This window comes from Mirounga angustirostris, unplaced genomic scaffold, assembly GCF_029215605.1.
Source record: "Mirounga angustirostris isolate CCGP_5_RB_7025 unplaced genomic scaffold, mMirAng1.0.hap1 SCAF_16, whole genome shotgun sequence".
Classification (NCBI taxonomy): Eukaryota; Metazoa; Chordata; class Mammalia; order Carnivora; family Phocidae; genus Mirounga; species Mirounga angustirostris.
In genome coordinates, this window is record NW_026991724.1 from 12,311,347 (window position 1) to 12,338,014 (window position 26,668).

A 26,668-nucleotide genomic window follows, 5' to 3' on the forward strand; every position below is an offset into this window, starting at 1 on the left:
ATTTTAGGTTGTAATTTTTCTGCATTAAAAAATGTTTACAGGGCGCCTGGGTGGCTCAGTTGGTTAAGCGACTGCCTTCGGCTCAGGTCATGATCCTGGGGTCCTGGGATCGAGTCCCGCATCGGGCTCCCTGCTCTGGGGGGAGCCTGCTTCTCCCTCTCCCACTCCCCCTGCTTGTGTTCCCTCTCTCACTGTGTCTCTCTCTGTCAAATAAATAAATAAAATCTTAAAAAAAAAATGTTTACAAATTGGACCCTTTTTTAAAAAAAAATGTCAGTGTAAAGTTGCCAAATGTCCTCCTTAGGAAGAACTGCCTTTTATTTTGGAAGTATGCGTTTCCTACCTATTTGGTCTGGAAATTTCCTTTCATTTATGAAATGCTGCTGATGATAATTTTTAAAAATATGTTTATTTGGTAAAATAAAAGGCCAGCACTCCTGTATCAGTCTGAGCCAATTTTAGTTCTGCTTATCCCATTGTACTTGGCCAAAGGGCACCAAGGATATATGGCCCAGATTATGGCAACTTTGACCCTGGTACCTGGGCACTGTCGTATCCAAAGTGGCATTTTAAGATGGTGTGTTCAGTGTCCTGGGCCACCTCTCTCCTAGAAGCAGATTTGTTTTCCATTTCCAGGAAGCAGGAGCCCTGCAGAACCCCAGGGTTTTATCCTCAGCAGCCAAGCCCACCGTCCTGCAGAAGCCTCAGGGAACCCTGGCCATTTGGCAAAGGACATTGACACATAGCCCACTCAAGAAATAATGAGTAATGGGGCACCTGGGTGGCTCAGTCGGTTAAGCGTCTGCCTTTGGCTCAGGTCGTGATCCCAGGGTCCTGGGATTGAGCCCAGCATCGAGCCCCACATCAGGCTCCCTGCTCTGCGGGGAGTCTGCTTCTCCCTCTGCCTCTGCCCCTCCCCCAATTCATGCTTGCACTCTCTCTCTCTCAAATAAATAAATAAAATCTTTAAAAAAAAAAAGAAAGAAAGAAAGAATGAGTAGAGTATTTAGGATTTTCAGGAGCCCATCCTAGGCACGCTAAGAAAGAGGAAACGTATCCTGCCCTATTGGAATCTATAACACCATTGGACAAACAAAGTAATCACCCAAACATACAAAAAACAGCAAGGGACAGGAAATTATAAATAACCAGTGGGGGCAGTGGGACACGTGGAAAGTATGATTTTTTTAAATACTGGAAAATGAAGAGGTCATACAGTTGTTCATACAGTTGCTAGGATGATGACAAGCTGGGTACATAGTAAGCATTTGTGAATATTAATCTTTTTTTTTCTTAAGGTTTTATTTATTTGACACAGAGAGCGAGAGCGAGAGCAGGAGCACAAGCAGGGGGAGTGGGAGAGGGAGAACCAGGCTCCTAGCTGAGCAGGGAGCCGGATGCCGGGCTTGATCCCAGGACCCTGGGATCATGACCTGAGCCGAAGGCAGATGCTTAACGACTGAGCCACCCAGGCACCCCGTGAATATTAATCTTTGTCATCATCCTGGGAAGATGACATTTGAGAAGGAAAATACTGGCTAGAGGGAAAAATTAGGGTTCATCCAAGGGTATAACAGCAGAGCAGTTTGGGAATACAGGGGGAAGATTTTAAATATAGGGAGGTCACCCATAAGCCGACTTACAGGGGATGATGCTATGTTCACTTTTAGGAAGTGGCGTCAGAGGGGACAGCGGGGCTTTTGGGTCAGACTATGATGTGCACAGTTGGGAACATTCTCCAGAGGCCAGGAATGGGGCCAGGGTCAGAGAGAGCGTCTTCTGGGCTGATGCTCTGGCACATCCTGGGTGCTCAAACGTGTGTCGATGGGCGAATGGAGGAAAGCCGTGTGGGAGAGAAGATCTGGGAGAGGAGGCAGGAGGCCAGAGTGGTATTGCACGGAGACCATCAGCCCCAAAGAGGAAGCTGGTATGGGGCCAAGGCTTCCTGTCCCTGCAGACTTCCCATGGCAGATCTCATTTCCAGGCTTTCTCTGTTTTCCGTTGCCTGCTACCCACCCACCCCCGCCCCGCCCCATCACTGTTCTGGGCGTCCAGTCATCACACATCTTTCAGGGCTGTCCAGTGAACAGGCGTGCAGGTCCAAATCACCTCCTGGACCACATTAGCTGTGCGCACGATGCCAGCAGCAGCAGCCCGTACAAAAGGTTCCAGGTGGCCATAGCTAAGCGAATGAGTGCACAGGAGGGCCGCCCAAAGGGCCGGTGGGAGCTCAGCTCCCATGACATTCCATGCCAGGGAGGCATGAGCCCTGCTGGGCTCTGGGCTGGTCCCATCACATCTGCCATGGAAGAGGAACAGCGGGCCAGTCCTTATGCTTAGAGACCCTGTTGTGTCCTCAGAGGGTCTTGGGGAAAAGCCAGTGGCAGGGGGTGGGCTGTGGGCTGTCCTCAAATATGTGTCAGGCTGGCCGGTGAAAAAGAAAAAGTGTGCACAGTTCTAGAGGGAAGGAACCAGGAGCGATCCCTGGAAAACTGGAGGCAGCCAGGTGGGCAGAAGGAGGACTTTGCCAGGGACTGGAACTCGTAGAGAACAGTCCAGACTTGAGTGAGCAGAAACATGGGTTGGATAGATGGGTGCTCCGTGCCCCGTGCTGTGAGGGGACGGCCCTTTCCTCTGCTTCGTCGTTGTTCAGGTGGCTGGGCCCCAAACAGATCTGTGTCTGCTATTCAGGGATGTCTGAAAAGCCTAGCACAAAAACATTAAATGCTAATCCGTGGGATGACCACTCCCCTGCCCTGTTTGGGATGTGTGGGGATGGGGGTGGGGATGGTGCAGAGGAGGATCAGATTACCTTACTTAAGAAAGGATTTGGGGTGCCCAGGAGAAAACGACTATCCAGGAGGGAGGGAGAATCTATACCTCAGTGATTGGGGGCACTCTGGGATATTTTGAGGCTAGAACGGAACGAGAAGGGACAGGTGTATTATAGGACATTTATATCGGATACTTAGGGCGTTTCATTGTAGGATATGCTATAAAACCCACTCTTCTTTGTCCTTAAGAGGTCATCCATGATGCCTTTTTAAAGAATTCCAGTATCAGCATGGTGGCCCAGACTAAGATACTGAGCTATCAACCCCAAGACAGAAAGCCTACTTTTACTTGGGTCAATATGGGTTTTCTCCCAGAAAAATGTCAGCATCTTTGTCACCACCAGGTTCTCTTGGTTCATTTGGAAGCAAAACTGTAAGGATTGTGCCAATAGAAACCCCAAAGAGCTTTCCAAACAGCCTCCTCAGTTCTTTTTTTTTTTTTTTAAGATTTATTTATTTATTTGAGAGAGCGAGAATGAGAGAGAGAGAGAGAGAGAGTACACGAGAGTGGGGAGGGTCAGAGGGAGAAGCAGACTCCCTGCCGAGCAGGGAGCCCGATGCGGGACTCGATCCCGGGACTCCAGGATCATGACCTGAGCCGAAGGCAATCACTTAACCAGCTGAGCCACCCAGGCACCCCGGCCTCCTCAGTTCTTGCCAGTACCCTGCTTCCAAGGGCCCTGCCATGGCCACCAGCACCACGGTTCCCTTTAGTCCCAGGCAGGTCTCCCCTTGGCAAGGGCTCTCCCCGCCCCCCTTTCCTGCACAAAGACCTCTGAGATTCACCTATGCACCGGCCTGCCCTCCCCGGCCTCACCCCGTGTGACGTCAGGGCCAGCTGCAGCTATGTGACCTTCCCAGTACATTCCATTTCCTTCTGACTTGGCTTCTTTGTGACTTCAGTTTCACCTTGAGCCCATCTGGGCACCTCTCTGCCAGTTCTGCCCCATGCACGGCTGCTGACCCAGGCATGGGAGTTCCTGGAGGGACCGTCTCCCTCTCTCTGCTGCCTTTCTGATGGGCAGGTGGTCCTAGATGCCCCAGCACGGGCTCTGGCATGATCTTACCAGGAAGGGAGGGAGCTGGTATAGTCATCGGCATGACACAGTGAGGCTGCCAGGTACCCAGAGTGCCACCCTGTGATTCCCTTTGCCTGACACCTGCCAGGGACCTAGAGAGAGAGACTGGCAGGAGTCCCCTTGCCCACAGCGAACCCACTGATGGCTCTCACTTCCCTACCACCTCTCTGCCAAGCTTCTTTTCTCTCCCGTATCTGTCTCCCTCTTGTTGTGGCAGAAATCATTTTTTTAACAGGAGAAGAAAAATACAGAGAATAACACAATCAGCGTCTACCTATTTTCAAATGCACTCAGTGTCCTTGATTTCCACCCTACCCGCCCACCCCCGCCCTGCCCCAGTGTGGGGCTCTCGCCACGCGCCGTGGGGCGGCTCCCTGCTCCCTTCTCCCCCAGCCCCCCACCCCCACCCAGAACTGTAGGTAATCACCTGTATCTTCTTTCCCCAGGGCTCTGTGGAGAATGGGACTGTGACCTCTGCAAACACTCAGAAGACAGACCCTTGGATGGAGCCAAAGCTCAAAGTGGTGGACTGGGATAAGGTAGCTGGTGCAGGGCAGGGCGGGGTGATGATCCAGGGCTCCTGGGGCCAGGACGAGAGTGTGTGGAGCCAAAGGGTGTGGTTATTCATAAAGTTTTCCCAAGAGAGATGAGGATGGGGAAGCAGGTGCTCATAGCTCGCAAGCATGATCTGGGGCAGCAAACCCCAGCTGATGGGAGTGGGTGTGGGGAAGCTGTGCACAGGAGGTCTGTGCAGACCCCAGCCCCGAACACTCCAAAGGGCGGTCTCCCACAAGGACCTGGAGCTAAGAAGAGCACGATGACAAGTTCAGAAGGTCCAGACATACCCGCCTTGACCAGCACGCGGGGCAGAGCTGCCCCAGGTACCAACAATCACTCTCAGGAGTTACCAGCCCATACGGGCTTGGGAGCCTGCTGAGGCCAGGGGAGGCAGGGCTGGAGCCATTTACAACATTTGTCTGCCTGGGCGTCGGGGAGGGGGGATGCCTGGCAGATGCCTGGGAGATCAGGGGGGAACCCGACTTGAGTGCCATTTCCCTCCCACCTGGGTTGTGGGACTGTCCCAATCCTGGAATAGATCTTACTAGGCACATCCATAAATGTACCCTACCTGTGTTAGACACGGAGGACAAGAGACGAGCAGGACAGGCCCCAGCCCCCAGGGAGCTCACATCCTGCTGGGAAGGACAGACCACCCTCACCCACAGTTATTACAACATGGGGACACGTGAGAAGCACACCCAGAGAACACAGGTGGCCAGAGGTGGGGAGGACTCCACAAAGCGGACTGTTTCCTGGGCCCCTTTGGCCAGGACCCCAGGAACTCGGAGACTGTGTCTGTCCCATGGGAATTGGCACTGCTTCTGGGGGAGCCCGTCAGCCCATGGCAAAGACACTTGGGTGCTCTACTAGAGAGGTCCAGACAAGTTGTTCTGGGGCCCGTCCCCCTCGGGGAGGCATGACAACCAAAAGGGAAATGGGCCAGCCAGAGGGAAGCCTTGCCCCACAGCTTGCCCCCAGAGGGCTTACCAGAACTGGGTGTCCTGACCTCAAGCCCTGGGTTTGGCCACAGGTGCTTGTTGCCCAGGCCAGGGTCTGAGGTTGGGAGGGTCTTGGTACAAGTAGCTGACTTCTCTGGCAGTTTGGGGGGCTTGAGCTTGTTCTGCACATGGGTAGGATGGAGAGGGAGATGGCCAGCTTGAATGGGACAAGGACCCCGGAAGCTGTGGAGCAGCTGCGGAGGGAGATGAGGAGGGGTTGGAGAGAGGGCAGGACCAGAGAGTGAGCTGCAGGGTGTCCAGCTTAGGGCTCAGGGGCCAGTGGATGGGACCGAAAGGAGCGGTGAAGAAGGATCGTTAGGGCCAGCATCTGTGTGCCTGGCTTGGGGGTTGAGTGTTGGAAAGAAAATACTCTGAGGAGAGAGCCAACCAGGGCTGGGTGCATATGGGCAGCCCTGTGGTGCGTGGCAAGAAAGAATCATCCTGGAAGGGACGGGGCTGTCGTTAAGAGGCTGCCTGGGGACAAGCAGATCCTGCATTGCTGGCCCTGCCTCCCCCCGGGAAGGGTCCTCTGAATCTCCCCAGGCTGCAGGTTCTAGGCTGACCCGAGCCATGTCACTGCATGAGGCAGGGAGAGGAGAAATCAAGTCCTGTTCCGCTATTACCCCAGGCCCCCCGTCCCCACCAGAGGGGAAGAGGGGCCTCCCGCCTGCCTCCCCTCCCAGGCCCTGCTCCTGGCTTCTTGCCAGCACAGCCTGACTCACCTTCCCTGCTCCTGTGTCATTCTCTTTCACACGCTTTTCTCTCTTTCTCCTCCCCCTCCTCCCGTGTCTCCGCGCTGAGACACACCATGGAGACCTGCTCTGGCAAGGGCCCCCCACCCCCCAGCCCCACTGGGGGCAGTGCGGGTCAGCACAGAGTTGGGCTTCCCAGGGAAAGGGAACAGTGCTTTGCTAGCTTTTTCTTATTTTTGATTTCATCTACCACATGGTCAATCCCAGCCCCTTTTGGGGAGTGGAGATGCTGGGAGAGCCCCCAAGTCCCTGGTCTGATTTAAACCCTACATCTGTTTCTGCCGCAGGCCAGGGGCTTGGGTGGGTCCGTTGGGTCTGGACCTTGAGGAGCCGTGGAGAGAGGCCAAGAAGGCGGTAGCTTTGCCTCGGCCGGGCTTCCCCGGGCCAGGGGTGGACTTGCACACCATTCCTGGGGCAGAAGGACTTGCCAGAGTTAACCCTTAGTGTTTTGCATTCAACGGGAGCCCCTCTGGGTGCTGCCAAGGAAGGGAGTCTTAGCTTCCAGAACCCAGCCTCCCTAGCCCTAGAAGCTGGAGGAGAAGTAGGCTGAGCTGGAAAGAGTGAGGGGAAACATAGAAGGGGTACGAGGGCAAAGGGTGGAAAGTTCTAAAAAGGCAGCAGAAAAGGCCCGGAAGGGGTCCAGAGTGCCCCGCCCTGTTTAGAGGTGCAGTGTGGTCAGACTTTCAGGTTCCACGTGGGATTTTACTGGAACAATTTCTAAATCATTCCTTCAATCACTCAGCGGGGCAGAATCCAAGCTTCCTTGTGGGATGAGAAACTACACTGTGGCTTCTCACCCTACATTATGCCATACTTGTCTCTCCCTCTGTTCTGGAACCCAGCCAGCCTGGAGCTTGCCTGGGTACAGGTGGCCCTGGCTTCTAGGCACACCTGTCCTATTTGTCCCACTGCATCTTTTCACCACTGACCGCCCTGCCCCCACCCACGGCAGCCTCCTCCACCCTTCCCACTTTGGGGGCCAGACTCCCAGGAACCAGATAGAACTGGTGCGGTTTGAGGGGTTTGCAGAACCCCCTGGGCAGCGGGGTTAGCACTGAATTAACGCTTCTTTTATTGAGCTCTAACCACATGCCAGACACTGGGCAGGGCATTTTAAATATATTATCTATTATCTGATTTAATCCTTTCAGCAACAGGACAGGATAAGGATTAGAATGATCCTGATTTAACTAATGAGGAAAAGCTGAAGTCTCTGGCCCAAAGTGACTCTGCTAGTTGGCTTAGTGGCCCAGCCCGTGGTTACTGAGGAGCCCCCTCCCTTGCTGCGTATCCTGGATCCCTTCCACCCTGACAGCCGGCCCAGAAGAAGAGCCTGCGGCCTGTCCTGGGAGGGGGGCTGGCAGAAGGGAGGGAGGAGGCTGAGGTTCAGGCTTTTACCTCATCCTGCCTTGGGCAAAGCCCGAACTGTTCCAACAGACCGCTCCGGCTCCCCCCGGCTACCAGTGGGTGAGGCCCATTCTCTTCCCCTTGGAGACAGGTAGAATCATCCAGCCAGGGGTCTTACAAAGCCATATGCAGCAGTAGGCTTTCCAACCCCAGGTCCCCTACACACACGCACAGCCCCACCCACATAATCCTTGGAATTGGGGGCCGCTCCAGGGGTCCCCAGGGCCTATGCAGATGTTGATGTGGGCTATGTGGGTTTAACCTTTCGGGACCCTCAGATAAGTCCCTGAGAACTGGGGAGAAGAGCCCCTGGATCAGAACAAGGGCCCTCTTGGTCAGCCCACATCTGGGGAAGGGTCAACCTCAACACTGCGGGTGCAGGCCTGACTCACCTCCCCACACCCTGTCCCCTGGTCACCTTGGGCCTCCTTTCTCACCTTGACCCTCCCCAGGGTAGGCACTGAGAGAGTTCAGCTGCCCAGGGAGACCCCCAGAGACCTCCTCAAGGCTGTCCTTGTGGGGCCCAGGTCTCCCAAGTCTCTTCCCTGCTCACTGCCTTGCCCGAAGCTCCTGGCCCCTCTTCTGCAGTGCTCAGCGGTGCTTAGAAAATACCTGCCCCCAGAAGGGAAACAGGCAGGTGCGCTGGGTGGGCTCTGCCCTCTGTATCCCTGCGAGGGCAGTGGATGGGGCAGGTGGGGGGCCGGGGGGGGGGGGACAGGACATATGCCTGGGTGGCCACACACAGCTCCAGCTCTGTTTATCTGCAAGATGGAGGAAATTATTCCCACCCAGTACGTGGGTTTATTAGGAGGATCTGGAAATGTAGGAAGGGGTATAGAAAGTGTGCTGCTGGTGAAAGACCAGCCAACCTTGCTTTGGGATGGGCAGGTGCCTCTGCTGTTCTTCAGCCCCAAGGATTGAGGTCCCACTGACTTTCTGTATGACATGGCCATACCTTCTCTCTCTCTCTCTGGGGTCTGGCCCTTCACCCCTGCTTCCCGGCCACACTCATCTCTGAACCCTCATGGGGGGAAGCCTGAGGCTACCACTTCCCCTGGGTACAAGGAGGAAGTGGGTGGACTGGAACTGCCTCTGTGGACTTGAGCTTGTCCAGCTGGGGGCCCCCGTTAGACTGTACAGGACGGGCCTGCAGCCACCCCTTAAGGCCCCTGTGGGGCCCTCAAAGCCTCTGTGCTGGGGAATTCACAGCCATGGGGGGCCTCAGCCAGCTGATAGGAGGCCTCCCGGCCCTGTGGTTGAGACCTCGGACTCTGGAGCTGGGCTGGCTTGGGTGCAGGTCCTGTCTGCAGCATAGACCATTGAGCATCTGACCTCAGTCTCCTCATCTGTAGAATGGGGTCATCTCAGGCTCTAGCTCTCAAAATCACAGCTCGTATAGGATAAGGACATGAAGGCTAAGCCCAGGGGGCCTATGACAAGGACAAAGAAACAGTAGCTGGGATTCCGGTAGAGCTTCTTGTCCTCACTCTTCTCCTTAGGTCATGGCTGTGGAGGTGGGAGGAACACTGGGCCAGAGGCCCCCTCTCCTCACATGTGCCCTGTCTGGGGCAAAGCAGAGTCGCCACTCGCCACTCCTGAGCTGGGGCGGCCCCTGGGAAGAGTTCTGTGCCACCTTGTCCCTGTGCTGCCTGGGAGGAGGGGGACCTGGGGGACAGAGGAGGCCCCCTTCCAACCCTGGTAGCATGCAAGCCCTCCCGTGCTCCCTCTGGGCAGCAGGCTGCCCTTTCCCCCTGCAGGCCTTGCTGCATTCCAAACATAGCCCAGGAGAGCCCTCCCCCTCCCTTGGGTCAGGGGCAGAGCTGGGTGGGGGAGGGGAGTAGGACTTGGGCCAAACTTACCCCCATTTGCATGTGTTTCCTGGGGCCCAGCCTGTGGCACAGGATTTTTGAGTTCATTAAAGGACCCCCACCCCCACCCTCAACAAGCAGTTTCTGGGTATATCTTCACCTTCATCCACACAGCTTTAACTGGGTACCCCTGAGTGAAGCACTTGCTGTCTCTGAGCATCAGGCTCCACGTCTGTAAAAGGAGGATTTGCTATTGGGAAGGTAGCTATGGAAGCCCCCAGTGCCTGGGAACCGGAAGTGTGGTCAGGGGTCTGTTCTCGCCTCCTTTTCCCCACTCAGCCTCATGCAGAAGCTACAGACTGTTGCCCATGTGTTCCTCGTGTCCCAGAGCCTGAGGAAGTAGGGGTGGGAAGGGTTCAGGACCAGGTGCTGGGAGGGGGAAGAAGAGAGCCGTTTGTCTGGGAGGACTAAGGAGCCAAGGGATCATTAGCCAGGGTGAAGGGGAAGTGGAATTTATTTGAATTCCCATCTTCCTATCCCATCAGATTCTGAGCTGTCCTCTTTTACCATCCTCCCTTCTCAAGAGCAGTTCCCAGACAGGTGCCATGTTGGAAATGACCCAGTAAGTGAGTGAGCGGTGCTGGACGTATTAGGACCCAGCTGAGACTTTCTCTGTCAGTGATCAGGACTGGAAGAGAATTGAGAAAAGACACCTCGTCAGTGCATGTACTGTCTAAATCAAGGTTGAGCATATGGTGAATGTCCCATCCCCCAGGAGACTGTGTGGAGGGAAGACTGGGCTGGGGAGTAGGTCAGAGGCAGCCTTGCAACCAACTCTAGACAGCAAGTCTGCCATTTGTACAGTGGCCAGTGACCACTGGTCTACCCAGGAAGGAACCAAAGTCATCTCCAAAGACCAGATGGGCCACAGGACATCGAACAGGAGACCCCTGTGTTCAAGGGGGTGGGGGGCTGAGGGGGCTGGCCCTGACTACCACACCTGAAAACAACCAGCCCTCCTATCTTCTGTCCTATTGTTCTGTTCTCTGCAATAGGGTGTACGATTCAGGCTAGAATCCCGGTTTGCTGCTCACCTAGACATTCTTCCTGTGTCGCAACTGAATTAAGCTTACAAGTCCTATGCTGTTTTCTACTCACTTTATGAACTAAGGGCAAAATGGATCAATAGGTAAAAATTTGCCCAAACCACTGCTAGGCTGAGAGAGGGGCCTGCCTGGCCATACCACTGTGTTATAGCTAGAAACATTCACTGTCTAAGTTAGCTAAGTTTGAATTACGTGTACAAATGAAAAAAGGCATTGAATGTTGTGTGTAACATGTGAAAACGGAACATAGAAAATCCAGGGGTTTCATTCAAGATAGATGGTGATAAGTTAAGGATGCATATTATCCTTAGAGCAGCAACTGTGGGAAAAATACAAAAGGGCATAGCTAAAAAGCCAATAGAGATTATAATATAGACTATTTCAGGGCACCTGGGTGGCTCAGTCAGTTAAGCATCTCTCATCAGCTCAGGTCATGATCTCCAGGTCCTGGGATTGAACCCCACATCAGGCTTCCTGCTCAGCAGGGAGTCTGCTTCTCACTCTCTCTTTCTCTCTCCCCTCCCTATTACTCGTTTTCTCTCTCTCTCAAATAAATAAAATCTTTAAAAAAAATATTTCTAAATACTTGATTAATGCAAACAAGACAAGAAAGGAAGGCAGAGGAGACAGTAGAAAAGAAACAGCAAGATGGTAGAACTACCCGAGCATTAAATGTAAATGGACAAAACACTCCAATTAAAAGGCAGAGATTGTCTGACTAGATTAAAAAAGCAAGACCCAACTATATGCTGTCTTCAAGAGATGCACTTTAAATGTAAAGACATACGCAAGAGGAAAGTAAAAGGGTGGGAAAAGATAGACCATGCAAACACCAAGCGTAAAAAAAGCCCAGTAGTGGTTCCATTAAAATCAGACAAAGTGCGCTTTGGGACAAGGAATATTACCAGGGACCAAGATGGCTATTACCCAATGATAAAGGAGCCAATTCATCAAGAAAACATAACTGGGCAACCTTGGGCAAATTACCCAGCTTCATTTCCCATCTGCAAAATAGCAATAATAACAGTACCTGCCTAGTTAGGGGTATGGTGAGGATCAAATTATTTAATCCCTTCTTTTTCTTTTTTTTTTCCCTCAAATTATTTAATTCATATAACATGTTTCGAACCTTGCTTGGCACATGACAAATGCTCTGCGAACATTAGTTCTCAAGGTAATTGCAGTTGGGACAAAGCCTCAAGCTCTCACCATGACCCTGGCTTTGCTTCCTCTGAGGTGGGGCTCTGTGGGCTGCTGCAAGATAAGGTAAATACAGGCCACTAGCTGGTTCCTCCAGTCCTTTTTCTGGGTAGTGGTGGTGCTATGTGCGCGCATGTGTAGAGACATGAGGCGGAGGAATGGAGAGAATGAGACAGGCTGCACCCAGTGAATCTGTTTGTTATGAAACCCAAGGAAGAAAGTCAAGGAGGCATGGGGACTGGGTCCAGGAAGGGAGCAGGCACCAGGTGGAGTTGGGGTGATTGCCTGGTATGACTGGTGCTGAGTGGGATGGCTCCAGGCTGACCTGAGTCATCTCCTAGCCTGAGAAGCAGGAAGGCAGCCACTACGTGGGAATTACTGAGTTCACATGGCAGGAACCACAAAGAACTTTGGGCCTTTACCCCAGGTCACCTGCACAGAAGAATGCCCAGTGAATCCCCTGCTTGCCCCAAGGCCCCTATGCCCCTGCTCCAAGGCAGTGACAGTGGGTCTGGTTTCACCTGTGGCAGGGCTGGGAGATCTGCTAAAGCTATGCGAGCTTTGGCAGGGAGGTCTGGGCAAGGATGACATTCCAGCCAGGGATGCGGGAAAACAGGTCTCTGAATCACTGTTGACTCCTTCTCCCAGGCTTGAGAGCTCTCCCTCCATGTATACCTCCTTTTCCTCTCCTTTACTCTCCTGACACTATCTCTCTTCTCACCCTCAGTGGCTGCCTACCTCCCTTGTATTAGAGATTTACTGGCACCCACCACTCACTGGGCACATCTCACCCTCTCTCCTATTGTGGGTGGTAGGTCAGAGCACACCGGCTTTATAGAGGTGAGAGCCTAGGAGCTCCAAGAGGTAAAGGCACTTGCCCACTTCTGATAAATGGCAGAGTCTGTCTTTGAAGGTGGTCCCTCACTATAAATTAATTGTTCTTTACCAGTTTTAGTTTACTGATTTTGATCCAGATTAATCTTCAATACACGGACTTTCAGAAATCTTTAAGAGCTTCCCATTGCCTAGAGCTGCAGCTTCCAAGTTTTTTTGATCTTGCATCCTTATGAGTAAAACATTTAGAGCACATCCTCCATTCTATGTCCATTTTAATTTTCTATAAATTATTTGCATGTGCTAATGTACTCTTGTATCATGTACATTAGAAAATATTCATATGTGGTTTAAAGATGAGATAAATATATCACAAATAGAAGGAGTCTCTAATATTCTCTCCCTGCATCTGTGGATCAGCCTGTGAGTACCTCTAGGATATGTATACATCCCTACCTTGGAAACAGTTGGCCTGGAGGAAAAAGTGCCAAGTCGTGGGCCTGGTACGGGGTGTTCTGCCATCTAACGCTGTCAGCAGATTTCTTTCTACTGCCCTGCGGATCAGTGTCAAGGTACCAGGTGGCCCACAGTCATTCTCAACTCCCTGTCTCCCTCTACACCCTTCCCCTCTCCTCCTTTCCTAGTCCTCCATGTTGTGTGAGCTCTAGCCCAACGCCCGGGTTTTCGCAAAGTCTTTCTCTTCAACCCTGGACCCAGGCATTTGTACCAGTCATTCTGCCTCCTGATCTCAGCCTACCCGCATCACCACTAAACAAACTATCTCGCCTGGCATGTTTCGTGTTGCCAAGCACTTTAGGCAGGTACTATTATTATTACTTCCATCTCATAGCTGGGGAAGCTGAAGCTCAGAGAGGTCAAGTAATTTGCCCAAGGTCACACAGTAAGTGATGGAGCCAGGATCTGTACCTGGACCTGACTCTAGAGTCTACTCTGATTAAGCACTAAGCTAGATAAAGCAAAGATGGTCATTTATATTCCTGTTTATTTTTCTCAGCAGCTTGCATAAAAATACATACACACATGAAATATCAAGCAAATTTTTGAATGAATGAATCACTCAACGTCAAGAAGAAAGCCCATGGTAAAAGGGAAAAGGCCTCTTTTATTACCAGTACAGAATGTATTGGTTCCTGGGAAGGACTTCAGGCTTCAGGCATGGCTGAATCTGGGTGTGCAGGTGTCGTCACCCAGATTCAGTGTCTCCAGCTCCCGGTTTGCCTATCCTCTGTGTTAACCAAGTCCTCAGGTAGGCTCTGCTAGCAACTCCAGGGTCATGCCCTGCCAACTTAGCATCTCCAGCAGGAAGAAAGAAAGGGTGACAGCTTATTGCACCAGCTCAGGTCATGGGCCTGTCTTAGATCATATTTCCATGACCAGGGGGGCTGACATGAGGGGCTTGGTCAGTTCTGGGATCATCAAAGTGGAAGGGTGGGTCGTGCCATACAGATCCCGCGAGCTGAGGTGGAGGATGGGGATTGGGATATTGGAAGAACGAGTGTGCACAGGTGTGAATATCAAGTCCACTTGACTTTGTCTCTTGCAGGATTTGGTAGACTGGCGGAAGCCCCTACTGTGGCAGGTAGGCCACTTGGGAGAGAAGTATGATGAGTGGGTCCACCAGCCAGTGATCAGGCCCATCCGTCTCTTCCACTCTGACCTCATCGAGGCCCTCTCCAAGAGTGTCTGGTGAGCCCTGCTCTGGGCCCATGGTGGGCTGTCCCTCTCTCCCTGACGCTGCCAGTCAGATACCGAAGGGGAAGGGGCAACTGGGGCCCTCCCCAGAGCCCAGAGCTGTACTATAGCTCTTGGGGGATAGTGGAACATGCCATAGACATAATCCATTCCTCTGCATGGCTTGTCCACTGAGTGAGTGGCAACCTAACATGTAGCCAGGAACCACTTTCAATGTCACCCCTGCTCTAGTCCAAACTCTTTTTGAGGATTTTCCAGCTTCTAAAGCCCACGGGAATTATTTTGCCTGCAATTGGCTCCTTTTCCACAAGAGGTCAGCATCTATCCAGCTGCACAGAGTCTAGCCACAGGCATGCAGTTCCTTTCTGCCAATAACTTCTCTCCAAGAGAGAAGCAGATAGACTTACAGTCTCTCTCTTCTTTTCTCCTCCCCGCCCCAAAGCAGTGTCCCTTTGGCCCTATGTCTCCATATGCTCCCTGTATAGGCTTTGGTCTCATTTATCCCTTCCTCTAGTTGAGAGATGCATCTCTGGGGAAGCTGGACGCTGTCGAGCCCCAGTGCGTGTATCTCTCTTACCCTGATGGCTCTCCTGCAGGTACAGTGTCCCTATCATCTGGATGCCCCTGATGCTGTACCTCAGTTGGTCCCACTACCGAACCCTCGCTCAGGGCAACGTTCGACTCTTCGAGTCCTTCAGCACAGGTAACGTTGGTTCCTTCCCGGAGGCAGGAGATTGCAGTGCCGTCTCCAGTCCTGAGTTTCGAAGAACATAGAACCCCAGGCCACATCCCAAACATTTGTAGATGAGACCTATCTGTAGCAATAGACTTCCAAAGAACAATGTCGGACTCCCCCCACCCCAACCCCAAGTGGATAAAGGAAACAAAACAAAACCAGCAACACGTTAGCAGAAACCAAATGAAATCATTTCATAGCAGTAAAGGAGAGGGCTTCTTGCTGAGTCTAGTGCTGGAAAATGTGTGACTTGGGATGGTCAAGAAACTGAATGAAATCATTTCACTAGGTGCACAGCCGGGAGCTGGACTCACAGTGCTCCGCGAACACAGCACAGATTAGAACCTGGGCGAGAAAGATGTGGGAGTATCCTACCATGTTCCCTGGGCAAAGGCCCATGCAGCAGAACCCCTGACCGCTGCTGAGCACTTAGCACAGGCCAGGCCGACTGCTTTCCAGGGACCATCTCCCTTAACCCTCCCAGCCTTCCCTCGAGAGAGATACTGTCATCATGCCCTTTTAGAGATGAGGAGATGGTGCGCCTCAGACAGGTCAAGTGAGGGATTCAGGTCACGTGGCTAGGACGGGCTTGGGTGTGGCCACTTCTGCCAGCCTGCCTCCCAAGCTTACTGCCCTCCTTGTGCGCCTAGGAACAAGCCACCTGCCCAGATGGTCTCCTGCCCTAGCACAGCCGGCCTCGGGGAGGTGCCTAGCCCCCAGGGGGTGGCTCAGACCGAGGCGAGGTTGGGGGACAGGCAGGAGAGGGCTGCTGGGAGTCGTTGAGGTGGGCTTTCCTCTCCTGATGGCACGTCATGTTCCTGACTGTGAGCCATCAGAGCCCCCCCCACACCCCGCCAGACACACTCCAAGGCTTCGTTCCTGCCTATCTCTGCTGGGAGTGGCAAGCTGAGGGCCTGAATGGCTTAGGCAAGAGGGGCCAGGAGGCCGCAGTGGTGAGAGCCTCCGTTGTCCCAGCTGGCCCGGGCTGGGGTGGGAGATGGACAAGCTGCAGGAAGCCCCCCAGTGCCTGGAACTGCTCCTGCACACCGCGGGTTAACGCACCCGCCCTGCAAGCCAAGGTTACCCTTTTCTGCCCACGCTGAATAGCTCAGGCACAGCACGGGGCTTGTTGCTCAGAAGGGCTGCTCACTGAATCGCCCACTGTCCACCCGGCACTGCTCTAACAATCACCAACAGTGGCCGGGCCGCCAAGGCTGGCAGCCGGAGGGGGTGGGGGATGCCAGAGCTTTGGCCCAGGTCCTTCTGCACGATTCCTCCAGAGATGCCACTCGGTACCAGCTCTGGCCGGATGGGCCGACAGGGCTGATGCTGGGGTGAGGGGGCGGGCAGAGACTTGACCTATAGGAGGGGACCCTTCTGCGTGCAGGGACAGTGATTTGAGGGCTGGGTCTGAAGGCAGGCCTCTGCAGAGAGCTGAACTGTGCTATCTGATAGAGGTCCAGGGTAGAGTTTGTGACTGCAAGGCCAGCAATGATTGCATGAGAGAGAGGTGTCCACAGCCCTCCCTCATCCCCTAACTCATCAAGCGAGGCACAGACCCCATGCAGAGAGGACAAGAACCACAGAAGGAGGGGAGGGGATGCTCAGCAGGGTCCCAGTGCAGCTGCTGGACAGAGGGTACACGGGAATACAGGCAGACAAGTCAGGGTGCCAAGGAGCCGGAGAAGCTGAATGGAGGTACCAGTTCAATGCTGAAATTCCTAGACACGTGTGTGAAAATGCTTGGAAAGGCAGAGGGGTTCTGCAAATTTAGGATGGCCCCCAGAGTGGTTCCTGGGAGCAGGTTAGAGTGAGGACCACGCCAGAACCATGGCCAGGCAGCACCCTTGGGTTGCAGGCCACCCCCTTGGGATGCAGGCCGTCACCGGGACTCTGTGGTGGGAGCCCGAGCAAAGGTCAAGACCAAAGTCTGTGGCCAGGGAATGTGCCTGCGTGTCCAGTCCTCTCCCTGCTGCCAAGAGAGCTAAGCAGCAAGGTAGGGCTCCTGCACTGTGGGAGGGGGGAGACGGGGGGCTGGGCTGGGAACCTCCTTCTTCAACCAGGGACCCTCCAGAACTCTACAAGGAGCATCAAGACAAGGTGGGCACAAGTTAGAACTTAGATGTATTTTGCCTCATACTTAAATTTAAATGGTCCCATTTGAAAATCACAGAGGCTACTTATTATATATGAGGAGCATATTATTATCAGTATTAATATATAATTATATATTAGTCTTACTATATAATATATATCCTCATCATATAATCAGGTATTCTGTTTCCTCCATCCTAACAACAGCCTTTCATGGTGGGTAGGGTATTTTACTGTTGAGAAAACACCGAGGTGGTGCAGAGCCAGGATTTGAACCCAGGTCTGCAAATCCAAAGCCTGTGCTCAGTGTACTTCACCAGAGTGTTCTGAAGGACCCCCAGAGGTGTCAGAGCTTCCCTGGAAGGAGGGCTTTCTTTCCTACCTGAGCAGCCCCACCAAGGTCGGACGGCCTCTCACACAAAGCTGTTAGGCAAGCATCTTGTACCAAATGTGGACACAGCTTAGGTTGACATCCTGATGAACTTCCACCCGCTGAGCTCACCTCTGTGGGACAGTCATCTGCAGAGCTGCAGGTTAGGAACAAGTAGACTGAGGAGCAAGCCAGACTTCGGGTGCCAATTGCTAGGGATTTGGCTGGTAGGCCCTGGGTGGGGGAGGGGTTGCAGAAGGCCACTGCTCCCTCCCCCAACCCCACTGAGTCAGCAGTCAGCAGTATGGTCCCATTTGAGAAGCCTTCAGGGCTCTCTTATGGTTACTGCTCACCCTTTCCCCCAACTCTCAGCTCGGCCTGGGACAAAAGGTCAGGTTCACATTGGTCCTTCATTGTTTTGTCAAATGGGGCTGGGCCTAGATTCTGTTTCAAAGAGCCAGAAGGTCACCTTCTCCCCCTGCCTTCCTGGACTTTCTTCCTTCCTCAGCAGCCACCTGTGGTCATCCACGAGGGGCCCACTCTGCCCATAAAATGGGGACGAAGGGTAAAACAGCCACAGTGCAGCGTGAAAAGCATGATGTGAAGGGCAGGGCAGGAGCTCCGAAACCAGCCCAGGTGGGGATAAAGGGCATCTTCGGAGGCTTCTCAAGGCAGACACCTGCGCTGAATCTCCAAGGATAAGGGGGCAGGGAGGGAAGTAAAGAAAATATGAGCAAAATTAGGCATATGGTGAGAGTGGGGAGGAAGGAGGATGAGGTACATCTAAGGAGCCACAAGGGCTCTGATTTGGCCCCAGGACAGGTGGACAGGGAAACGAGGCAGGGATGTGGCCGGCGGCACGGGTCTCAAGGGACTTTGAGTGCCCTGCTGGGGGTTTGCACTTTACCTTAAAGGTAATGAGGCACCATTGAAGAGTTTGAACAGTGCACGGACACAGGGGATTGGGATGGGAGGCAGATGCCTCATTGGGCAAGAGGTGATAAGGTGGTAGGAGATTTAAGAGCAGTGAATCGACCGGAGACATTTTTTAAAATTGAGATGAGAATCCCATAACATAAAGTTAACCATTTTAAAGTGATCAATTCAGTGGCATTTAGTACATTTGTGACGGGGTACAACCACCATCTCGGCCTAGTTCCAGAACATTTTCACCACCCCAAAAGGAAACCCCGTGCCCACTGAGTAGTCGCTTCCCATCTCCCCTTCCCTCAGCCCCTGGTAACCACCAAATATACCTTCTGCCTCCGTACATTTGCCAATTCTGGACATTCCATACAGGTAGAATTGTACAACATGTGGACTTTCATATCTGGCTTCTTTTACTTTGCCAAGAGATGTTAAAGAAGGAGAACCCACAGAGCCTGGTGCCTGGGTGGATGCAGGAGGGAGGGATAAGTTAAGCCAACATGTGGATGTTGGAACCTCTGGCTGAGGAAGAAACCCAAGAGGAGCAACCTAGGGTGACAGGATGGGCAGGAAGAAGTGGAGGAGGATTGGCCTCACTTCACAGCTGTTGACTTTGGGGACCTGTGGACAGCCATCTGGAGGTGCCCAGGAGCCAGTGGCTGTCCAGGACCGGGGTGAAGGTGGAGGTCTGGGTGGGGATGGAGGCGGCGGTGGGGAGGGGTGGCCTGTGGGTGTGGCCGACTTCCAGGATCCAGTAGAGAGTGTGCGAGAGTAGAAGATCAAGGCTCTGATGCTGGGGACAGAGGCAGCATTTCCATGATGGCACCTGACAAAGGGCATCTAGAGAAGAGGAGAAAAGCCAAGTGACCCAGCAGGCGGGGAGAGGAGCTGTGTATTCTAACTATATCGGTCCTAGATCCTTCAAGAATCTGAGAAGCTGTGGACGGGCTCCCCTGAAACAGCGCACAAAAATCAGAAGATTAAATTTAGTTACGATATGACCCAGGAACTTCACTCCTAGGCTTATCCCCAGGACAACGGAAACCACGCCCACACAAAAACTTGTACTTGAATGCTCATAGCAGCATTTACCGTAATAGCCCCAAAGTAGAAACAGCCCAGATCTCCATCAACTGAGGAACGGATAAACAGAGGTGGTACATCCATACAAATGGAAAAATATTCAGCCTTGAAAAGGAATGAAGTCCAGATCCATGCTACAACATGGTTGAGCCTTGAAAATAGTATATGTTAAAAAAGCCAGTCATAAAAGACCACACATGGTAGGATTCTGTTGTTGTTTTTTTTTTAAAGATTTTATTTATTTATTTGAGACAGAGAGCACATGAGAAGGGGGAGGGTCAGAGGGAGAAGCAGACTCCCCGCCGAGCAGGGAGCCCGATGCGGGACTCGATCCAGGGACTCCAGGATCATGACCTGAGCCGAAGGCAGTCGCCCGACCAACTGAGCCACCCAGGCGCCCTAGGATTCTGTTTATATGGAGTGTCCAGCATAGGCAAATCTGTAGACCAAAAGCAGGTTTGTGGTTTCCAGGGGCTGGGAAACAGCAGGAGTGCGGAGGAATGAGGAGTGATGCTAACAGAGACAGGGTTTCTTTTGGGGGTGATAGAAATGTTCTAGAATTGACCGCTGATTGGTTGCACAATACTGAATATATGAAAGAAACCACTGAATTGTACACTTTAAGGGGGTGAATTGTAGGATATGTGAATTATATTTCAAGAAGGCTGTTATTTTTCAAAAGGGAGAGGAAGCCTGGCCAAAGCAATGGCTTATGGAGGAAAGTATAACTCGGAATGAGAATAGGCGTGGAGAAAACAGTGACCGGAGCTGGTGTCCCTGTGAAGCCAAGAGTGAATGGGGACAAGAAATGAGAGCTTCCAAGACTGTCATCAGAGGGTTGGGGGTGGGGAACCTCACACTTGATGACAAGTCCGTCTCTCCGGTCTTCTGGTCTCCAGGCGAATCATCTTCAGGTTTTCCACATCTCCCTCGTATGCTATGATTTCAAGTCTTGTCTGTTGAGATTTCTGTACTTGGGTTTTTCTGTCCCTCCTGCCTCTCCCTCCCCCATCCCTTTTTGTTAAAACATCTGTCATCAATAGTCCCCTGGTCTTAGTTGGGGTCATCCCTCCCTCTCCCCAATACCACTAAAGCAAGGTCACCCTTCCCAGGCATGTCAGCCATTTGGACTGCTTTAACAAAACATCGCAGACTGGGTGGCTTATAAAAAACAGAAATTGATTGCTCAGAGTTCCAAAGACTGAAAGTCCAAGATCAGGATGCCAGCCTGGTCAGGTGAGGGGCCCCCTTGCAGGTCCCAAACTTCTTGTTGTATCCTCACATGGCCGAAACAGGGAGGAGCTCAGTGGGGTCTCTTTTATGAAGGCACTAGTCCTGTTCGTGATGGCTCCACCCTCATGACCTAAGAGCCCCCCAAAGGCTTCACCTCCCAATACCTTCCCATTGGCAGTGAGGTTTCAGTTCACATAAGATTTTGGCGGGGAGGACACTCAGACCACAGCACCAGGGAAATTTCCAGCACTGGCAACAGCTGCTCCTCTTAGTCCCCCCAAGGAAGATCTCAGACCTCTGGCCGGCAGCACCATTGTTCCCTGAGAGGACCCCTCCCAGCCCAGGACAGATCTTCACGGCCTCCTTCCCATTTTGACCCAAGAGCCCCATCAGTGTGGCCCGTCCCCATAGCTGCTGGACGGAGAGCAGCTACTCCCAAGGTGATGGGGCAGAGAGACAGGACGCCTGGAGCCACCAGCCATCACTGCCCCCCAGGGCCGTCTGCCCTAACTCTGGGCTCGCTCTCTCTCCTGCCATTCTGCAGAGTACTCGGTAGCCATGCCTGAGTCTGTGTTCCCGGGCCTCTTCGTGCTGGGGATGCTCCTCTGGAGCCTGCTAGAGTACCTCATCCACCGCTTCCTGTTCCACATGAAGCCCCCCAGCGACAGCCATTACCTCATCATGCTGCACTTCATCCTGCACGGCCAGCACCACAAGGTGAGCGGGGCAGGCTCCTGCCTGGGGCCTGGCAGCTGTCCCCAGCGCAGGGGGGCCGCGGGTCTTTGTGGGGGTCAGCTGGGGAGCAAGAGGCAATCAGGGCACTCCATGTTGCTCGGAGGGGTGACTGGGTCCCCATCTGACCCGGGCATGGGCTTCGAGAGCGTGCGTGCCTGCCCACTGTCCTTACTAATGCCAGGCACGCTGCAGGTACATTTCAGAGATCATCCTCACAGCAACGAGTTCATTCATTCATTTGACAGATGTTTCCCCAGTGCTCACCATGTGCGGGCACTGTTCTAGACACCTTTGGACAAAAGTCGTGGCCCTTGGGGAGTTTCCTTCTGAAGATGGTGCCACAGTTCTCCCCATTCCACAGAGCAGCAAACTGAGGCTTGGAGAAATTAAGAAACTGAGGAACTTGCCCAGAGTCACACCTGGCCCAGCCAGGAGGTTGTGCCCCGTTCTGTGAACGCCAGAGTCCGTGCGCTCAACCCTCCACCACCCTGGGGCTCTTCGGGGACAGACAGTATGTCATCCAGAGGCTGGGAGCAGAAGCCAGGGCTGACCGAGGAGGCTGCATCCCCCTGGCTGCCTCTCAGTTCCTGCATCTCAGTTCCTGCACGGTGCTGTTCTCTGCCTCTCCCGGGGCATCCCTTCCTTCTTTTCTCCTTCCCCCCTTCCCTCCCTTCCTGCCTCCTCCTTCAAGGAGCTGGTTCTGGGGCGAGGGAGGCCCACATCAGCACATTGCTCTGTGGCTATCACCTGCTTTCTCTTACTCTTCCCCCCCCAGCCCAGAGAGGGTCTGTCTCTTCTCAGAATACTCACCAAGGCATCTCTGAAATCTTACCCCTATGCCTGGCCCTTGGCTTCTGAAGCTCCAGAGCCTGATGCTTGGCTCTTTTGTCTGGTTCACTGTGACTACACCCCCTTGGAACCAAGAAGGGCTCCCATTAGGATGTAGGGATGGGGAGAACGTATCCATGAACACTTTCAGTACCATTCCTCCCTGTGGGCCTGCATTAACCTCAGCTTGCTGGAGTGCTGCCCTCCCGGACAATGTCAGGCCTCAGTCTGGTGGTAGGGCTCCTCTCTAGCACTTTGCAAATTCCAGAGCCAAAGTGGCCTCATGAGCATAAAGCAGGACTCTGAGCCGTGAACATCCCGTCCACCACCATATACTTGGACAGGCTTCCAGGTCCCATCCTGGCTTGGAAATTGGGAGCAGGACAGTCTCTTGAGGGCTCTCAAGCATGGTGGCCTGCCCTCCCCAAGGCCACCGAAGGTGCCAGGCCCCCCCATGCATGACGGGCTGCTGCCACCTCGCTGGAATGGGCGGGCTGCTCTGCCTCTATCCTCTGCCTCTCTGAGACTACAGGCAGGCCGGCCCGGCTGTCTTCTGACATGTGAGCCTCTCCATCCACAGGCACCCTTCGATGAATCCCGCCTGGTCTTCCCCCCCGTGCCGGCTTCTCTGGGCATTGCCTTCTTCTATGTAATCCTACGGCTCCTCCTGCCCGAGGCGGTGGGGGGCACTATGTTTGCGGGGGGCCTCCTGGGCTACGTCATCTATGACATGATCCATTACTACCTGCACTTCGGCTCGCCACACAAGGGCTCCTACCTGTACAACATGAAGGCCCACCACGCCAAGCATCACTTTGCACATCAGAAGTCAGGTGAGGCCTGCACATCCCTGCCTCCTGCATTTGCTTACTTACTTATTTGACTGCCACCACTGAGCCCCTAGCAAGGGCCAGGCACTGTTCTGGGTACCAGAGATCCACGGTAAGGCTAGTCTGGGGCTCCCACCCTGTTCACTGGGAGACAAACAGGAAATCAATAAATTAGCAAAGATAATTTTAGGCAGTGTTAAGGGCCACAGAGAAAAGAAACCAACAGGATGTGGGGGAGGGTCCAGCTCTGTCTAACAAAATATAATGCGAGTCACAGATGTGATTTTAAATTTTCTAGTAGCTACACTGACAAGTAAAATTAAACAGATATAACTAGTTTTTTCTAATTTTTAAAAAGATTTTTATTTATTTGAGAGAGAGAGAAGCAGCATGAGCAGGGGGAGGGGCAGAGGGAGAAGTAGGCTCCCCGCTGAGCAGAGAGCCCAATGCAGGACTTGATCCCAGGACCCCTGGGATCATGACCCGAGCCAAAGGCAGACGCCCAAACAACTGAGCCATCCAGGCACCCCAGATATAATTAGTTTTAATAATATATTAAGCCAAATACAACCAAAATATCATCATTTCAACCTGTAACCAATATAAAAAATAGCTAATGAGATATATTACATTCTTTGTCGTATATCAAGTCTTTGACATCTGGTGTGTACTTTGCACTTAGAGCACATCTCGATTCAAGTGCTAAGTTTTCATTAGAAATACTTGGTATATATTTAGAGTTTATAAAAATTGACTATAAAAAAAGCCAAAAAAGTAGATTCATATATGTGAGTTGTCATAAACGTGCTTAAAAGTTTTCCAGCAACTCAATCAGCACTGCGTTTTCAAATTGAAATTTAAGTCAATTAAGATAAAATGAAATTAGGAATCTAGTGCCTCCATAGCTCTAGCCACGTGGTAGGTGCTCAGCAGCTACATGGGCCAGGGGCTCCCACCTCGGACAGCACAGCACTAGGTCGAGTGGTCCGGGAAGGTGTCTGTGCGGAGCTGTCTTTACAGCTGAGGCGTCCACTAAGAGGAGCCAGCATCCAGTGTCCGGGGAAAGAGTATCCCAGGAACAACGGGTGCAAAGCCTCTGTTCCAGCCTCTGAAGCAGGAATGAACTTGGCATCTCCAAAGAGAAGGAAGAGACTGAAGTGTGAGAGAGAGAGAGAGGGCAAGCATCAGACAGGGGCCAGGCTCTCCCCAGAACTCAGGACGGATAAGGAACTTGGGTTTATTCTAATGGCATCCTCGGGAGACTAGAAACAGAAGTACTGGGCTCTGGACTTCTGCCAGGATGGCCCTGAGAGTTGGGACGGCCAGCGGGGACAGATGTTCAAATGTTGCCTACGCGCTGGCCCTCCCCAGGCTCCCTTCCCGAGGAAATCCCTCGCACTTCTTCACCACTTCCTCATATTCTCCCCATTTGTCTCTCTCTCTAGGATATGGCATCAGCTCTAAATTGTGGGATCACTTCTTCCACACCCTTATACCGGAAGAACCCCACCTGAAGATGCAATGACAACTCCCAGCCCCACCGTCCTGCCCTCAGCCCCGCCGTGGCCCCTGCCCCACCCCCAACCCCCATCCAGACCCTGCAAAGAAGGTTTGCCTGGCCAGGCAGGACAGGCTTTGTCAGGCCTTTGTGCCTGGTGGGGGTGCTGGGGAGACCAGGAAGACTGGGACTGCCCCTGAGACGGCTCTCCTGACCCACCAAGTAGCTCTCAGGGACTAGCACTTTCCTGGAGCATTCCAGCCTCTCCACAAGCATCCCTGCCCTGAGCCTTAGCCCATGGGACTGCTTCAGGACCTGGTCAACGGGGAATTTTCCAAGGGGAATGAAGGAAACTGACCTCTGGGGCCAAGCCTGTGTCCCACCTGTGTCTTACACCTTGGACTCCTAGGACACCCCTCCCCACCATGGTGGAGCTGCAAAGAGCAGGTCTGCAGGGCCCGTGTCCTCGTCTTCCTCACCTTCCCTTCCTGGGGAAGGTTTGGTGGCTCTTGCTGTTCTCCTGATGAGTGGACAACACTGAGGTGGATGAAGGGCTCTCACAAGAAGAGACAACATGATGCCTCCCACAGGCCACCTCCAGTTCCTTTGCCCCAGCCAATCACCAGCTGTAGCACCATATGCTTTGGGCTGCAGCTCATCCAACACCCACACGCATGGTCCTCACCTGCCTGTGCAGATGGGCCCGGGGGGTTGCGGCATGGCCTCGAAGCTGACGGGAGCCCAGGCCCCTTTCTTTAGGAACCACCAGCTTCTCTAGCCCTCCTCCCGCCTGCCTTCAGAATCACAAAGCTTTTCCCCAGGGGAGGCTAAAGAGGCCTCTCTGTGGGTGGGAGCCCCACCCCATGTCTGGCCATTCTTGACCTCCACCTGGAATAGGTGGGCCTCTACCCCCCTCACTCAGGACCCTTCCAGCTAGTGCCTCCTTACACCAAGAAGGAGCCTTCCTGCGTGCCTTATCTCCCTCTCCTTTTGCTTCTCTGCACCACCCCCAGCAGATGAGGTTCCCACCCCTTCTTCCTCATAACCAAAACCCTCACTGCTCATAAGAGAGTCTTATTTATAAACCATATAAATGCCCTTAGTCTGGCCCCAGACCAAGTAGCTGCTCAGACTGCCTTATCTAATCCTGTATGTCAGGCTTATGTAAAAAAATTTTGTCCTGTTCTTGTGTCCTTCTTACCCACAAACCGTTACTACTTGAAATTTTCTGAAAACTCGCCGAGTGTAAAGGCTAAAGAGCAGTGTGAGGGATCCTGTGATTTGTACTGTTTACTGTGGAGTTATTTAAAAATTTCAGAATAAATATGCAAACTACAATTGTGAAATAAAGGTGTAAATAAATTGTATATTTTGAAAAATAAAAGCGCTGAAAATCAACAAAGTTTGTTGCTCTTGTTGATGGTGCCTCACCAGACAGATGTCATGGGCTCGGGGAGGGGCGGCCGGCTGGGGGATGGCGGTGGCAGGTCCAGCGGGGAGCGAACATTTATTTTATCACTGACCAGGCTGTGTAGACTTGCGGGAGCATCGTGATGGTAAAAAGCTTAGCAACTCTTACCCTCTTATTCGGCCTTACTACTGTTTTAAAATTCTCTGCAGACCACACCGCCCCTCTCTGCTGGCGCCTGGGGGGGAGGTCGGAGGGTTGTCACTCCCACCAACTGCCTGGATACACCACCGCGGAGGCGTTTCTTCTGGGATTTATCAGATCCCAACGGACATGCCCATGGGCTTTCCCAAAACAAAGGGGGAAGGCTGTGACAACAAATGCCCACACTGGGAACTAGAAATTCAGGCTAGCTCAGTGCAGATAAAAGAGTTTCTCAAGAGGTCTTCTCACCCACGTCAGTTCCCACCTGGGGAACCTGTCCTCGACACTCAGTGTCTGATTCAACCGGTCTGGCGGCGGCGGCGGACTGAGTTTGCCCACCCAAAGAGGCAGAACCGGAAGTGGAACGGAACCGGAAGAGGCCGGAAGCTAATGTTGGTGAGACTGGCAACCCGGAAGGAGCCCCGGCGTC

At 52.9% G+C, this 26,668-nt stretch overlaps 1 protein-coding gene across 1 annotated transcript in view; it reads left to right on the forward strand.

Annotated features, from left to right (window-relative positions):
- The window catches only part of FA2H (fatty acid 2-hydroxylase), a 48,651-nt gene extending 22,641 nt beyond the window's left edge, over positions 1-26,010 (forward strand). Inside the window, exons 2-7 of the mRNA XM_045890303.2 lie at positions 4,360-4,452; positions 14,144-14,286; positions 14,889-14,995; positions 21,280-21,452; positions 22,879-23,131; positions 24,574-26,010. Coding sequence (XP_045746259.2) covers positions 4,360-4,452; positions 14,144-14,286; positions 14,889-14,995; positions 21,280-21,452; positions 22,879-23,131; positions 24,574-24,653 — 849 coding nt within the window. The 3' untranslated portion in view covers positions 24,654-26,010. The remainder of the gene's footprint in view (positions 1-4,359; positions 4,453-14,143; positions 14,287-14,888; positions 14,996-21,279; positions 21,453-22,878; positions 23,132-24,573) is intronic.
- Positions 26,011-26,668: the final 658 nt, after the last annotated feature.